At 39.4% G+C, this 15,790-nt stretch overlaps 1 protein-coding gene across 1 annotated transcript; it reads left to right on the forward strand.

Annotated features, from left to right (window-relative positions):
• The first annotated feature begins 662 nt into the window (after window positions 1-662).
• chrdl2 (chordin-like 2) lies at window positions 663-7,424 on the forward strand. The gene is made up of 11 exons (XM_026183098.1): window positions 663-746; window positions 1,180-1,292; window positions 1,385-1,478; window positions 1,588-1,733; window positions 2,397-2,490; window positions 2,671-2,732; window positions 3,266-3,428; window positions 3,551-3,739; window positions 3,834-4,007; window positions 6,276-6,368; window positions 6,490-7,424. Exons 1-11 carry the CDS (start codon window positions 680-682, stop codon window positions 6,621-6,623), a joined length of 1,329 nt encoding a protein of 442 aa, XP_026038883.1. The 5' UTR covers window positions 663-679; the 3' UTR covers window positions 6,624-7,424.
• Window positions 7,425-15,790: the final 8,366 nt, after the last annotated feature.

The raw sequence follows: 15,790 nt of genomic DNA on the forward strand, positions 1-15,790 counted from the left end.
ACAGAATGGTCTGGAAGAAGTAAATATCCAGTGAACAGCAGTAGCTTTAACACGTGACTCCCAAGCAGCTTTTGGAAAGATCATTTGCACAGAGGGTCACTTTTACTGATTCGTTTAATAAAAAAAAAATACAAACATCTTTGTTTTATCACTTTATGAATAATCAAAGCATAAATCCTGGTTCATAACCTCTTTGCTACAACTCCAGCACACTGTTAAAGATTAAAACAGTTCAATCCACATTTTAAACGGCGCCTGTCTCAAACAGCTAAAGAAACGCTTTTAGGGAATTCCTATTAACGCTGATACAAATACATGAGTGCAAGGTTAAATTATTTAAGTGCTTTTATTGCCGTAATTTTGGTACTTTCTACTTTCTAAAGAGAGGAACTGACACTTTTTCTTGAAACAGTGACATTCTTCCACTTCTGTAACGCGGTCGCTGTTTAAGCTGTTTCACTTGTGATACGTCCACTCTAATGCCATCCCTGTTTGTCTCCTGAAGAAGGCGCCATAGATTATCCAACAAAAAAAAAGTAGGATTTTTTTTAAAATTCCTGTTTCACACTGTCCTGCAGTTTCTGTCCCGCAGAAACACATATTTATTGCGCATTGAAGAGTCAGTCGGGCACATGTAAAAAAAAAAAAAAAAAAAAAAAAAAAAGAAGCAAGAAAAGAAATGAAGTCCATGTTTTTGTTCATTTTCATTATTTGGTTTGCAGCTGCAGAGCTAAAACCCCGGAAAGGTAAGAGCAGACTGTTGATGCTTATTCTTTCCTGATCAAACGTGTCTTTGAGGGGGGCTTTAAATGTTAAGGAGGGGGAGAAAAGCATGAAAATGCGACTCAAATGAGAAAAGTTTGCTCGGATTCCGCGACTCGTATATTAGGATTAACGTGTTTGCTGCACAGTTTTCTTTCTCTTTTGCTGTCACAGAAGTCAGCAGAAGTTAAATCATGACTTCTGTTTCTCTAAATAGTCTTAGGGAACAGTCCGCTGTTTGGCATCTGATACGTTTTTCACGTTTTAACCCAGTTTACACAACTCAAAGGTGACAGTTGCTTTGGAAAATGTTTTATGCAGTACTGAAGTAGTGTGAATGTCTTTATTTTCTGCCGATCCGTTTATCTGCGCCATATGCATTTCTCAGTAGCTCATCTTTTTTTGTTTAACTCTCAGGGTCCGGTTTGGTGTGTACTTTCAAAGACAAGACATATATCCCAGGAGACAGCTGGCATCCTTATCTAGAGCCTTTTGGGTACATGTTCTGCATACGCTGCGTCTGCACAGAGGTAAAGTTGATACATTAAAGGGATATTACACCAAAAGAAGCCAAAGTTGCTTAAATAGCAGCCTATAAATTCTGGGATTTGCTCTCTTTTAGACAGGCCATGTGAAATGTAACACAATCAAGTGCCCTGTCCTGCCATGTGAAAACCCTGTAGCTGAGCCTCAGCAATGCTGTCCGAGATGCACAGGTAGACTGACTCGTCACACACTGTCAGCTTAAGCTTTTGAGAAAAACTACTTCTGTTGTGGTTTTTAAAGCATCCCGTCCTGCTTGGTGTGTTCTCCCCCCTCTCCCAGACGAGCCGAGGATTCCTGCAGGGCTGAGGGCTTCGGTGAAATCCTGCAGGTATAATGGGAGCATTTATCAGCCCGGGGAGACATTCACCAAACACAACCTCTTCCCATCCAAGCAAAGCAATCAGTGTGTTATGTGCACATGCTCTGTGAGTTCAGTCTAATTTGATACTTTCATTTCTTAGTTTCTGAATAAAGAGTTTTCATTTTTCAGAGAGAGTTTGATTGTAAAAAGGATGTAAAATGCAAAAGAAATAGGAGAATATTCAGAACCTTTGCAATGTAATTCATATTGAAATGTTAGATATGTAAAGAAAAATCATTATATACATGTGTGGGGTGTGTTTTTTTTTAAGTATAGTGTTATTGCATGTATGAGAAGAAGTAGCTGCCAGTGTTATGCAGTTGTAAGTGAAATGCATTGCTGTCTTGCTTTGGCTGTGACATGCACATAATACAAAGTGTACTTTACAATATAGAGCAGCATGACAAGCTAATGTTTAAGCTTTTAAGTGCTTTTTGCTTAAAATGTTGTACAAAAACAGAATAAACAGCAATTATTTAACCAGTGAATAACTTACAGGTACAGGTTTAAAAACAGTGAAAAAAGCTTTCGGCACATTTCTTTGCCGTGCTGTATCTGAACAAAGGGCAATTTGTTTTTTTGGTAGCGATATGATGTGCTGTTAAAATACATTTTGCTATCACAGCATGGTTATTATTATAATATTATCTAATTCATTCCACTTTTTACAATAGATAGTTCTCGAATGTCATTTTTTTCTTAATATTGGATTTTTTTCTTATCACAGGATGGAAACATCTTCTGTGCTCTGAAAACCTGCCAACCTATCACCTGTTCCTCCCCGGCGTCTGTTCCAGATACCTGCTGTTTGCTGTGTAAAGGTAGTCAATCTTCTCTGAGCTGACAAAATGCCTTTATTCAGTTTCCAAGATGGAATTCACGAAGCAGTAAGGAGCACTATTTTAGGATTTTCACATATAGGTTAGGGGCTGAGCAATGTAGCTGGTTAATAAGAGTGTTTTTTTTTTATATTGATCTACATTCCCCTTTTTTTCTCTTAGATCATGGCGTCAGTGGGTCCTCATCAACTGAGGATGGAAACCATCAGCTAAACAGAGGAGTTGTATGTATTTTGCTGATTGCTTTTGTGGGAAATTTGCCTGCATTTGAAAATTATATTTAAATTTAGTTTAAGACTGCAAAGTGGTCTCACCAGTTTAGTAGCTGCAGTTTAATTATAGGGCTTGAAATCTAACAGGATCTGGTAAGCTGTCCTCGTCCGTGTCACCGTGATCACGACAAAAGTCGGAGCAAGCAGGCTGATTTTTTCCCCCTTATGCAGTTATCCGCCCAACTTGGCATCATATTGTTCAGATTCTTTGTGAATCACCCATTTGCTGTGATTGTTAGTGACAAAGGCACAATCTGTGGTTCATTTGGCCCAATCACTGCGCAGCACTGAGCTGCACTGTCATCCTATTTAAAGGGGAAAAAATGAGCTAAAAGCAGTGACTCAGATGTCTTTAGCAATGTTATTAACTTTAATGATTTGGGGCATATTCTGATGTTCCTTCAGTTTTCACTTTGGGGGCAAAGCAAGTATCTCCAGTAGCTAAATACATGAAGGATTACTGCATTGTCTTCTGTTTTACATAGAGGCATTCGGTTGATCAGTGCTCTGGAGAACAGAGCAGGGTGCGGTCCAACCGCGCCACTGCACCCAGGACCTCTCCTAGAGGCCCGAGTCTCAGTAAACTCAACCTTAAAGGGGCTTCAGAGACCACCGTGAAGATTTTGTTGCAGAGGAAACACCAAAGAGGTGAGACTTTGTCAAAACAGAAAGATCATTTGTAGGCATTTTATTTTATGTACATGCTTCTCACAACTTTACAATCGTTTCCATATGTAGCGCAACACTCAAATGTTTTCCATTTCTCTCAGCGTGTTTATACAATGGCAAGACATACTCTCATGGAGACATGTGGCACCCAGTTTTGGGTAAAGTCCTGGAATGCATCCTGTGCACTTGTACTGACGGGATATCGGACTGCAAACGCATCACATGTCCTACCCAGTACCCTTGCCAACATCCTATGAAATCAGCGGGAAAGTGCTGCAAGACTTGTCCAGGTAGTCAAACAATACTTTGGCTGTTTATACAGATCTGATGTTGATGGACTGTAAACATCATCCATTCAACCGCTCTCCTAATTGTTTTCCCCAGAGACTAAAGCTGAAAGTAACCAGACCCAGTGCTATCTCGGACATAAAAATAACCTCTTGGTGTATAAAGTTGAATCAGCTCTGAATGTTGACTCACCCAACGCAGTTAGGATCATTGCTGTTGAAAGACAAAGTACTGCTGAAGTTGAAGTACAAGTATGGAACACTATAGAAGGTACTGCACCCGCTCCTCTGAGCTATATTATAGGAAAAGTTAACATTTTTTTCAAACGTGCTCATTTTTTCTTGCCGAGTATTAGATGAGAAGATTGTGAGCATGTACAGGTTTCCTGACTGTTCAGTATCATCACTCACTTAGCATACAGAGTGGCTTTCATTCATTTTAGAGGTGCTGGTCAGCAGATTCTCTTACCTGAGCCAAGCTATTTTCTTCATATTTCCAGTCTTTATGAGAGTGTAACTTAACTCCCTCCAATAGACTGTACATAAAAGCTGCACCACTGCTCCAGCTCTCAGACCTGAACCTCCAGCAGAAGTGCCTTAAATCTAAATTATTAATAACAACTTCTCTGATTTGTACCAAAAACACATGAAAATCTATGAGAAAAAGAGGGTCTACCTTGTGGTTCAAGCTACCACGTGAGGATGGAGTGCCTTCAGCTTTGGTTTAAAAACAAGACAGCAATAGAAGAAATCCTGAACTTGAGGCTTTAAATTGGTAGTTCACAAACCCTAAAGTAGCTTTATGGTGGTTACATCCATCTTTGATATACAGCTTAGTCGTACCTTTATATTAAAGATATAGTGTGTGTCACGACTGTCGTTCTTCTCACCTAACACTTGACAACAGAGCAAAAAAGAATAGAAAGCCAATTAGAACAAAGTGGGAATGCTGTGTAAAATGCAAACAAAAACATCATGCTGTGATTTGTCTCATAAACCCATATTTTATTCACAATAGATCACAGAAAGCATCTAAAAGTGAAAACTGAGAAAATGTACAGTTTTAAGATCAAAATATATTCTTGATGGTCGCAACATGCCTCAAAAAAAGTTGGGACAGGGTAATGTTTGCCAGTGTGTACCACCTCTCTTCTTTTAACGACAGCCAATAAATGTGTGGACTTTTAAGAGAGGAATCTTGTCCCATTATTGTCCAATATAAAATTATTGCTAAAACAGTCTTCTTTGTTGTATTTTTAATTTCGTGACACGCCAAATGTTTTCAGTTGGTGAAAGGTCTGGACTGCAGTGGAGTATGCGGTTTAGCATTGTTTTGCCGAGATGCAAGCCTGATGGTGCCTTTCAAGCTGCCAAACTCATAGCCACTAATGCACCTCTATACCTCTATACTTCAGAGATGCAGGCTTTTGAACTTTTGGACAACAAACCGAGCTCCTCCTGTGTAGTTCTAAGGATGCGGCATCCATGTTTTCCAAGACAAATTTCTGATTTTGATTCATCTGACCTCAGGACAGTTGTCCACTTTGCCTCGAGAGTTTTAGCCCAGAGAAAACAGCGATGTGTCTCGATCATGTTCACATGTGGTTTCCTCTTTGCATGACAGAGCTTTGACTTGCATTTGTTGATGGCACAGTGAACTGAGCTCACGAAGTGATTAATGCAATACCGAAGATCATAGGCTTCCAGTACTGATTTTTGGCCTTTTCCTTTGAGCACGGAAATTTCTTCACATTCTCAGAATCTTTTGGTGATATTATGTACTAAGATGATGGAATCTTTTAATTTTATACCAAGAAAAATGATTCTGAACTTGCTCCACTATTTGCAGTTTTTGCAGATTAGTGACTACCTTCAGTTCAATTAGTTGTTTTTATGTAGCACCAAGGTAAAAATGCTGCAATATTAGAAAGACACTCCTACACGTCCCCCTATGGCAAGTGCTTGGAGACAGTGGCAAGGAAAAACTCCCACTGAGCAGGAAACAGGAAGGGACATCCATCTCTTGTGATTGGTTGGAAGTGAGGGGAGGGAGAGAGAAACAGAGTTTCATAACTATTAATGATTAAATGCAGAGTGTTGTATAAACACACAGGGAATGAAAAGAGATGACTACGTCTTAGAAACTCTGCCTTGGCTAGATGCTCTTTTTACCCAGGCACGTTACTAACCTGTTGCCAATGAATCTAATTAGCTGCAAAACGTTCCTCCAGCTGTTTCCTTTTAGTACAACTTACTTTTCCCACCTATTGTTGCTCCTGTTCCAAGTTTTTTGAGACGTGTTGCTACCATCGAATTTAAAAATAAGCTTACTTTTGTAAAATAGTCACATGTTTAAACGTTTAATGTTTTTTCTATCGTTCTATGAAAAATACATCATTTAATTCCGTTTTTATTTATTTTTGTTCCCCTCAACTCTTCTGAAATTGGGGTTATAGTTTCCAAAATGTGAAAAGCAAGACAAACATACAGCACGGCTGCACCTCTGTGTGATTCTCCTCTGAGTCCTTTATTCTTACAGGCGTTTTGCAATTAATGGAAATTGGCGACATTCAAAGGAAAGACATTTTGGATCATCCAGAGAACTGCACGTTGCTCACAACACTCGATGAAGGTTTGTTTTTTGAAGCGACTGATTTATGTGGCAGATTTTGAAATCATTATTTTAGACTTATCTTACTGTGATTTTGTGTGTGTGTGTATCAGGTTTACATCAGTTCTCATTTATTTTTCAGAGACATGGAGAAAATTTAAAGAGGAAGGAGAAAATCTGAGTAAAGCTCCTCAGACCACGATTTGTGAAGATGGCATTCGGGAGATTGTGACTTTCCTAAATCCTAAGCAAACCGAAGGCCTGTGTTCACCCTAATTGTCGCTATATGTATCATTATTCAGAATAACTACTTGGATGTGCAAGTCAAATATATTATCTATACTGTTTTTAATCCATCATTGACCATCATGTTTAATCATCACATATTTTTAGTTTTAAACTGTTAGGTTGCACAGCCTGTAGCAGTGCGCTCGACAGCTGACTTGCTTATGATGTGTACTTGTAATAATTCAAAAACTATCATGAATTTAGCTAGGTGCTGTAATTATAAACAAAATGTGAACATGTGAATAAGAAATGTAGATTTCTTAGCAGCTTCATTCAGTTGTAATTTTGGGACGAAGGCTTCAAAGACTGTTTTGGCATTCACTCAGTGGGATCAGTATTTGTGGAAGAAGGGAAAGGCTTTGCTTAAGTACATGAAAGGAACTTGTATTTTAATATAAGTTGGGATAGAAGCCACATTTTGTTTGTTTGTGTGGTCATCAAAGTATTTATTGTAAATACAGCAAGTTTTTGTCACCTTATTTAAAGGGTATTGTTTCCTATATGATTTCTGTGTATATACATGTGACTGCTTGAATGTTTTTCTTATTTTTCTTGAAGTAGTTTCAGGCATTACATGGGAGTAAATGCACAGCTTTTTACAATTGTGCCTTTTCTGTTGTTAGCTAAAGACCTATTGTAGCTTCTTTTTGTATGCAGCTGCACAGTTTGTTGTAATATCCTGATATTTTACTGCTCCACATACCTTTTGTGTATTTTACAGTGGCGGATGTAGTTGAATGCACTCTGTACCACCCCTCATGGGTATAAATACCTTAAAGTTTTCTCTGATTTGTGTCCTGCTGTTATGTATGAAATGATGCATTTCAGTCACAGTAGGAATCAGGATTTCTACTTGAGGCAGGGTGTCTAACTGTTTTTGAGAATGATTTGCTGATTCATCAGTGGTCTGCACGCCAGCTACAGCAGTGCAGTCCTAAGACCTTCATCGCCTGGAGGCTTCCAATAAATCGAGCTCCGGAAGGCCGGATAAACTGTGTTCCAGCTGGAAATTAAATGTTATCAGAGGCGTGGAAATCAAAAGCAGAAGCTCAAACTAAACCTTAAACTCATATTTTCTGATCAGCCACAACATTCAAACTACCCATATAGTTTGTATATTTGTGCCACCAAATACAACTCAGACACATTAAGACATAAACTCTGAAAAACCACTGAAGGTTGGTTTCAAGGAATTGAGATGTTAGTGCCCTGAAAACATGTTTGCCTTCTTCCATAGTCTTAGGTTTTTGGTTTTTTTTTTTGCATATTTATCATACTTTACACGTATCTCTGAGCATTAAAAAATGTAATAGTAGACAAAGATCATTCAGGTAAATAAGAGAAAAAAAGCGATGCAAACCTGCCTGGCCCTGTGTAAAAAACAAAAATGGCCCTCCTTGTTAATTAACCGTGATTAACCACATTTTTTGTGGAAACCAGAGTTCAGTTTAACTAGCCACACACATGCCTGATTAATGCCAGATCGGCTGAATCAAGAAATCACTTAAAGAGAACCTATCTGACAAAGTAAGGTAGGCTAAAAGAGTTAAAACAAACAAACAAAAAAACACATGCCACAAAAGAAAGAAACAGCTGAGAAACAAAGTTACTGACATCTGTCAGTCTGGAAAGAGCTACAAGGTCATTTCTAAGGCTTTGGGACTCAAATAAACCACAGTGAGAGCCAACCTTCTGATTAGTAGATGACCTGCTCTGCCTCCTGAGCTACAGCCACCATAACGATCACAGCTTTTTATATATGGGTGTAGGAACAGCTCTTTTCCAGATACTTTGGACCAATCCCACAACAAACTGACAGTTTTTACAATTGGATTTGTGAATGTGTTTCTCAAATTTGTCATCATTATATTGTGTCCTTACCAAAAACATCCCTTGCTTGTGAAGGTTGCAATAATTTCATAATTTTGAACCTCTAATTCTGAAACATGCTTAAAAATAAAGGTTAGCTCCCATACTGATGTCAATTTCTTAAAATCCCAGAGCAATGGTGGCTACTAAATGTATAAAATAGTGGTCAAAAGATTCTGACACTTTCACTGAAATATACATAAAATTTCCATTTATCTGAATTTAATATTTTTTGTTGACAATATCATCCTGTCATCTCATTTAAGTGATCCCAAATTAACATTGAGTTACCCTCTACTTTTTGCCCTTCAGCTGTATAAGGCTGATGGGTATTGTTGTCACTCCACCAGGTCATCGGGCAGCTGGTTGGGCTGGCAGGCGGTGTGGCCGAGAATGAGGAGCCATGGAGTTCGAAATTGATACCAAAGGTGTATCTACCAAAACTCAAATTTGAGACTGAATCCTTTCACCTAATAACAATTAATAATAACAACAACAATAAACCAAAATGACAACAATTAATTTGTTGCACTATATGTCCACTTAATAGTAAAATCCTCCACTCCAGTAACTTCTTTCTTAAAATTATTATACAAATGTATTTGCCAAAAATCATCTTGATGAGCCGCAAGACTGATGATATTCTGTGGATGGACAAGACAAAAGCAAACCTTTTTGGAAGCTTTGAGTCCCATTACATCTGAATTCATAAAAAGAACACCAACAGTCAAGCACGGTGGTGGTAGTGTGATGATCTAGGGCTGCTTTGCTGTTTTACAACCTTGAAGACTTGCTGTAATCGATGGAACCATGAATTCTGCTTTTTATCCATCAGATCAGACCCTGAAGCTTAAGCACAATCAGGCTATGAAGCCCGACAATGGTCCAAAACACACCAGCAATTCCACCTCTGAATGGCTAAAAACCACAAATAAAAGAAAAAACCCAAACAAATAAAGGTTTTGCAGCGGCCTAGTTAATGTCCAGATCATAATCAGATTGAAATGTTTTGGCATGACCTTAAAAAGGCCCTTCATGCTCAAAAACCCTCCAGTGTGCCTGAATTAAAACAAGTCTGCATTCTTCCACAGTGATGTGAAAGACTCATTGCCAGTTATTGTAAATGTTTGATTGCAGTTCTTTATTTTTGCCAAGGCCAGCACAACCAGTTATTTGGTTAAGGGGCAATTATTTTCTTCCCTTAAGAAATGAAATCATTATTTAAAAACTGCAGCGTTAACTGTCTTGAACTGTCAGCCCCTCCAAGTAAGTGATGCATATGCACCTTGTGTTTAATATCCTAGACAAACTAAGGGCTCATTGAATTTATCACTGTAATGTTTGTAAAGTTATAAATGGTGACACGTTATATACGTCATCATTCTGATGGATCGGCTTGGTGGATCAATATCGTGCTCTCTGCCTTCTTTAATAGGGCTTAATGGTTTGAACAAGCATAACTGAAGTTACATCCAAACCAGCAAGAACAAAGGGTTTATTATTCAGGGAATAACTCTCTAATAAATAATTCTCATGAATAGAAAGGAGTTTTTAGGGGTTTAATCAATGCCAGGAGAGGAATATTCAAATAAAATTGTTAGACTTTTCACAGTGTGCCAAAATTTTGCAGGAGGTCGGTGATGCTTTGAAGCTCTAAGAGATTTTGCATTGTTGCCTAGAACTGGGGGGAAAAGGGCCCTATTAGCAAGTCAGCATACTAATTTTTTCTTGTAATCTTCTAAGATTCATAGTGAATAACTTAAAGGAATATGAGGAGAAATTCAAAATATTGTGTGAAATTAATCACAGTAAATCTTACATATTAATCCCATATTACACAGATGTGGGCCAGAGGAAATTATGGCTTATTAAAACACAATAATAGGAATAAATAAATAAATGAATTATTAATACCATTTATTTCTATAGCACCTTTCTAATCCAAAGATACAAGGTGCTTCACAGAATTTCCAATGATCAGTGGAATTAAAACATAGAATGAGTCAAATAAGACTGAATCATAACCAACATGGACGTAGCCACTGTGAAGTCTTCTTTGGTTTGTTGAAGCCTCAGTGTTAGTGTTTTGTTTTCTTTAGAATAAAAAGTTACCATATTGGACAAATGAGTGGAGTATGCTCTCCATGCTGGTGACCTGTCCTCTGTGCACCCTGCCTCTCGCCCCTTGGTAGCTGTAATAGGCTCCAGTCCCCCTGCAACCCTGAACTGGATAAGAGGAAGAGAATGGATGGATGGATGGATGGATGGCGCGGAGTAGTTATGGGTTGACGCTCTCAGTCAAACTGCAGTCTTAAATTGTATGGGTGCAATGCACAGACACACACACTTGCTCATTAGTGCTAAAAAACAGAAAAACAAAAAAATTAGAATTTTATTGACCGAGGATGAAAAGAAAAATCTTTTTGGACAGGCTGGGAGATTTCAGTGACTTCACCTACAGAGGATGATGTTGTGCTAGCACACCTGTCAGGCAAAGTGATCACCCCTAACTTCAAGCCTCACTATATGAATGAAAAAAAAACCAGCCTGTGTTATAGACCATCAATGGAGGATTAATCAGGTGTTTAACATTGATTAATTGTCTTTTTTCCAGAAGGAAAAAAGAAAAAGAACAAAGAACAAAGAAAAAAAAGAAAGAAAAAAGGTGGATTTTGAGACAGGGCCTTCCTGCTTTGAGGCAACAGTGCTAACCACCACAGTGCCATGCTGGTGTGCTGTTTACCACACTGGGTTTTTTCAAATGGTCTTTAGTTGGCCATTTTAACATGGCAGCCTATGGAAGGAATCACTTTTGTTGCTGGAAATACTTTTTAAAATCATTTTAAAATGCAAAAATGGTGCAGGCACACCAACAACACAGTTGCTATTTATTTCTGGATCCACGCTTCAGTTCTTGGTTTAATGAAGAACAGATAGTCAAATAATTAGAATTTATGTCTGTTGTTATAATCTGATGAATGACTGCAAGTATCTGTTTTTATAAAAATGGGGTAAAGGACATCAATGCAACAACAAAACCACCTTTTAGTGAGAACACCGTATACAGTGTAACCTGCTCGTGGAAATAATGAGCTACAAAGCAGATCTGTGGGAGCAGCAAAGGTTTATTTTGCTCAGCAGCACTGTGTGCAGTCTTTCTACAGGGCAGCTTGATCAACAGGTGTCAAATTATTACTGCCGGTTCCCATGCTTCAGTCAGAGTGCAATTGCTGATTTGGTAGACTGCGTGGGCGCTTCAGAATAATATTGCTTCCCTTCTCTGTGAACCCCCGACATGCTCTCTCTGTCCCCTCCCCTCAGACAATGACTCAATTGTGTTGCTTTCACACTTTGCGCCAGACAGCTCTGTCCATCTCTCACTAAAGGCATGAAACAATATTTTGAAAGCGACGCACTTCCCTTGTGTGCCTTCATTACTCTCACAAAAAAACCTGTCATATTTTTGTGTTAGCTGTTAGACCTGACAGCTAACAACAGTCTGTCTCTAAGTTGCCCAATCAGGCTGTTCCAATGAAAAGTGTGAGAAAGGGGTGTTCTACTTTGATGCTGCCAACTCAAATTAGCAGCATTAAACTTAAACGAACGTTTCCATGTGCCCTCCCTTCCTTTGAGCAAGTCAGTTGAGTTGCAAGTTACTTTTTACCTCTAAAAGACGCGCTGCAGCCTAGTCAGTATCAGATGTTGTGATATGTTTTTATTTTTAATGGAAATCCCATCAGTCCACTTTTTGTGGATGTTTGAATTCGTCTCGTGGGTTAATTCAGCTATGCATGCTTAGTCTTGGCTCTTGCAATTGTAACAGCTGGGGGCAGTCAGTAGGTATAAATCATGCAGTCGGTCAGCTCCCTGTGTATGTGTACTCCACCCTGCTGCCCATGCAGCCCCGATTCAGTGAGAAGGGAAGAAAATGTGAGATTCGGGGTCACGACTCGGCCCAGGATTGGAGTCACTTCTTGGCCAAAATTGTGATTATTAACAAATCTGATTCGCTGTTGCTTAAAAATGTGAGTTCCTTTGTGAGAACAGTTGGTGCACGTTGCAGAAAAGGCTGCATGTTTGTGCAGAGTAACTATATGTGAGCTTTTTAAGCTTGCAGTGTTGACAAAAAGAGCAGCTTAGTAGAGGTGATTACATTTACAAAAAATCAAATATAGCATCTTGTAAATGGCTGCAGGAACTAAATCCTCACAGATGCGTATGGTGTTTTTGAGGAACTGAAGCATTGCAAATCAATCAGGCAGTCTTTTGATTCAAAGGGAGCCAAATTGTGTTGAGTTAATTAAGTCTGATAGATGTGTTTGCTTTCATAGCTGATTAAGGTGCTCAGCAGAGTCCCTGAGTTTATGCTTCTTCAAAATACTTCCGAAATCTATCAAGGGCTCTGTTTTTTACACCCTTAACCCTCCTGTTAATTAAGTTGGCCCTGATCATTTTAGCCGATGCTTGGAGTCGGGCCAAAAAAAATACGGACAGTACGAGGCTACATGTCACGAACGCTTAAATCTTCGTTCCTTTACCCCTGAACGACGAGGGTTAAAGGTCAGAAATATTAATGCATGCCTGCAATGGCAATAAACTATTAAAGACAGATCGCAGCGGGGCGGAATACCCCACCACCCCCCACCTCGAAATAAGTGTCAACTTTACAGTTATGATCTATAATTAACAATGGCCTCTTTTCAAATGTCAGCCAGAATATCTGAAGCCTTTCCAGGATTACATGATAAGTGTGTTACAGTTCAATTGTCCATCAAAGGAAATAATGAATAGGTTCAGTCCGCAGTGAGCTCATTTGGCACTTGAGTAATGAGGAGTGTTGATGAGGTATTCAGGCCTATTCTTTCCGAGCCAAATCTGGTGTTTGAGTCTCCACAGGGTTATCCTCAAAGCTTAACTGTTGGCCCTCAGTTTGAGAGTCAAACAAACCTTACCCAAACATTTCTCAGGCTTGATTGCTGTGACGACTGCTCCAGATGTGAAGCTGTGCCGCGTTGAGACGTACAGAAAAGAGACGTATAAATATGTAAACAGATGTGCCGTGCCTAAGACATCAGCGCCTTTCTTCGCCATGTCTTTTGTTATTTTTCTTTTTGCGTTTGGACAGAGTATCCGACTCCCCTGCCAGACTCTGTTATATCACCAAGAGCGCGGATGAAATGTGTTTTCAGTTATTAACTCAACTCATCAGTTTTTCATCGTAACATCAAAGAGGTTACAGAAGAAGTCGCTTTTATGTGTTTATTCTGCGGTTAATGTTAATGTGAGGAAAAATCCAATGAAAACAGAGAGAAACAGGGTTCTCTATTGGCTTTGGTCTGCAATCTAAAGTAAAACTAGCTTTGTGTGTATTACAATAAGCTATGTGGACTATGTCTCCAGTCTTGAACATAGACATATGTTTTCCAGCTCCTTATTTATAAAGTTGGACCCTGCTATAGGAGTGTTGCATGAGTCACAGTGCTGAATAATGGTTTTTAGTTTGTTCTGGGCCTTAGGGCAGCATCTCACTCAAACCACTGTGTGAAACTGGCTTTTGAGACCACCCTCCCTTTTAAGCTAGCTTCATGCCTGGCTTCCACTTTTAAAGAGAGCTTAAACAGCATGTAGGAGGGACTTTAACATAGAGATGAAGGTATACCTTCATATATATATATATATATATATATATATATATATATATATATATATATATATATATATATATATATTAGGGGTGCAACGATATTCGTATCGATATTGAACCGTTCGATACAGTGATTTCGGTTAGGTACGCATATGTATCGAACAATACAAAATTTGTAATTTATTTTATCAACTTTCTTTCTGACGATGCTGTCTGTGTTGAGCGCTCAGTGAATCTGCGTTCGACTACTCCGCCTAGGCTGCACTGTCGAGCGCAGATCCACTGAGCGCTCAACACAGACAGCATCGTCAGAAGGAAGAGCGCAGGGCAAGCTAGCGAGACAGAAGTTAAGCTCTCCTTGCAACATGGCAAATTGAGCCTCCCCCACCCTCATTCAGATGTGGCGTTTGGAACTATTTTGGTTTTCATGTGACGTATGACCCTGAAGGTAAGCGCGTCATGGACTAAAGTAAAACAGTATGTTGGATGTGCCACGCAATGCTTAATTACATGGGTGGGAACTAGTGTGTTAGCGCAGTTAGCTTGTTAACGTGTTGGCCGTCCAGCCCCACGCACAGGCGATCCGCGGTAGCTCGTTAACGGAGATTTGCCGTGTTGTGGCGTTAACGTCATTTCAATGAGATTTACGCTGACAGCACTAGTGGGAACGCAACGAATATGACTGCACATTTACTCCGACATCATCCTAGTGCAAAGACAAGTGGAAGCAGACAAAAACAACAAGCATGCTACTAACTTTAGCCGAGTCATTTAGACAGCCGTTAGCACATGATTCTCCTTATGGGGACCTGATATGTTTAATATGCTGCTGAGAATATAGCCCAGAAGAAGCGTATAGTATAGCTTTTATTTTGGAAAGAGCTATTTCTCTGTAATAAACTCTCTTTTCCAAAGATGAGTGATTCCTCAATCAGATACAGGGCTCGCAAAATCGCCTGCCCAACGTCCCGGGGCTAGCGATTTTTCCAGTCGGGGTACCAAAATCTATCTCCGCCCTGCCCATCGGCTTATCGTAGGAAGGAAAAATATATGTCAATGCTTTTGCATTCTTTCGGAAATGTAGCTGGGTAATTATGTCATTGGCATCGGTGAGCCACTGTCAATATGTGACATATTGAAATCGCGTTTGAATTTGCGCTTGTTTTTTGCTTTCACTTTGCAATCGTGCGAACTGTGTATAGAGAGCGACAGCACTGATCTGTGAGTGATGATAATTTGCGCACCAATTCCTCTGACATCGTCTTATTAATCGTTAGCTTACTATGCAAACATGACAAGTGAACTCACCCGCAGCAAGCTTAAACATGTGAGAGGTTGATCGCGCAGAGAATCGCTGACCGTTATGTGTGTGTGTGTGTGTGTGTGTGTGTGTGTGTGTGTGTGTGTGTGTGTGTGTGTGTGTGTGTGTAAAAGCAGCAGGATATATATTTTAGTTCTGCTGAGCCAAATAAGACAGGTCAGGGTGAAGAAGTGACAGCCAAAGAAAAGCTTACCACAAAACGGAAAAGTTATGACAAATCAGACTATAAGGCAAAAAGAAAGTGCAGCTTTATGGTTTCATGGACAAAATAATTTCTGTGGCTGCAATATGACGAGCTAAATAACCAGGGGTGCACATAAG

Source organism: Astatotilapia calliptera, chromosome 10 (assembly GCF_900246225.1).
Source record: "Astatotilapia calliptera chromosome 10, fAstCal1.2, whole genome shotgun sequence".
In the NCBI taxonomy this organism is placed as follows: domain Eukaryota; kingdom Metazoa; phylum Chordata; class Actinopteri; order Cichliformes; family Cichlidae; genus Astatotilapia; species Astatotilapia calliptera.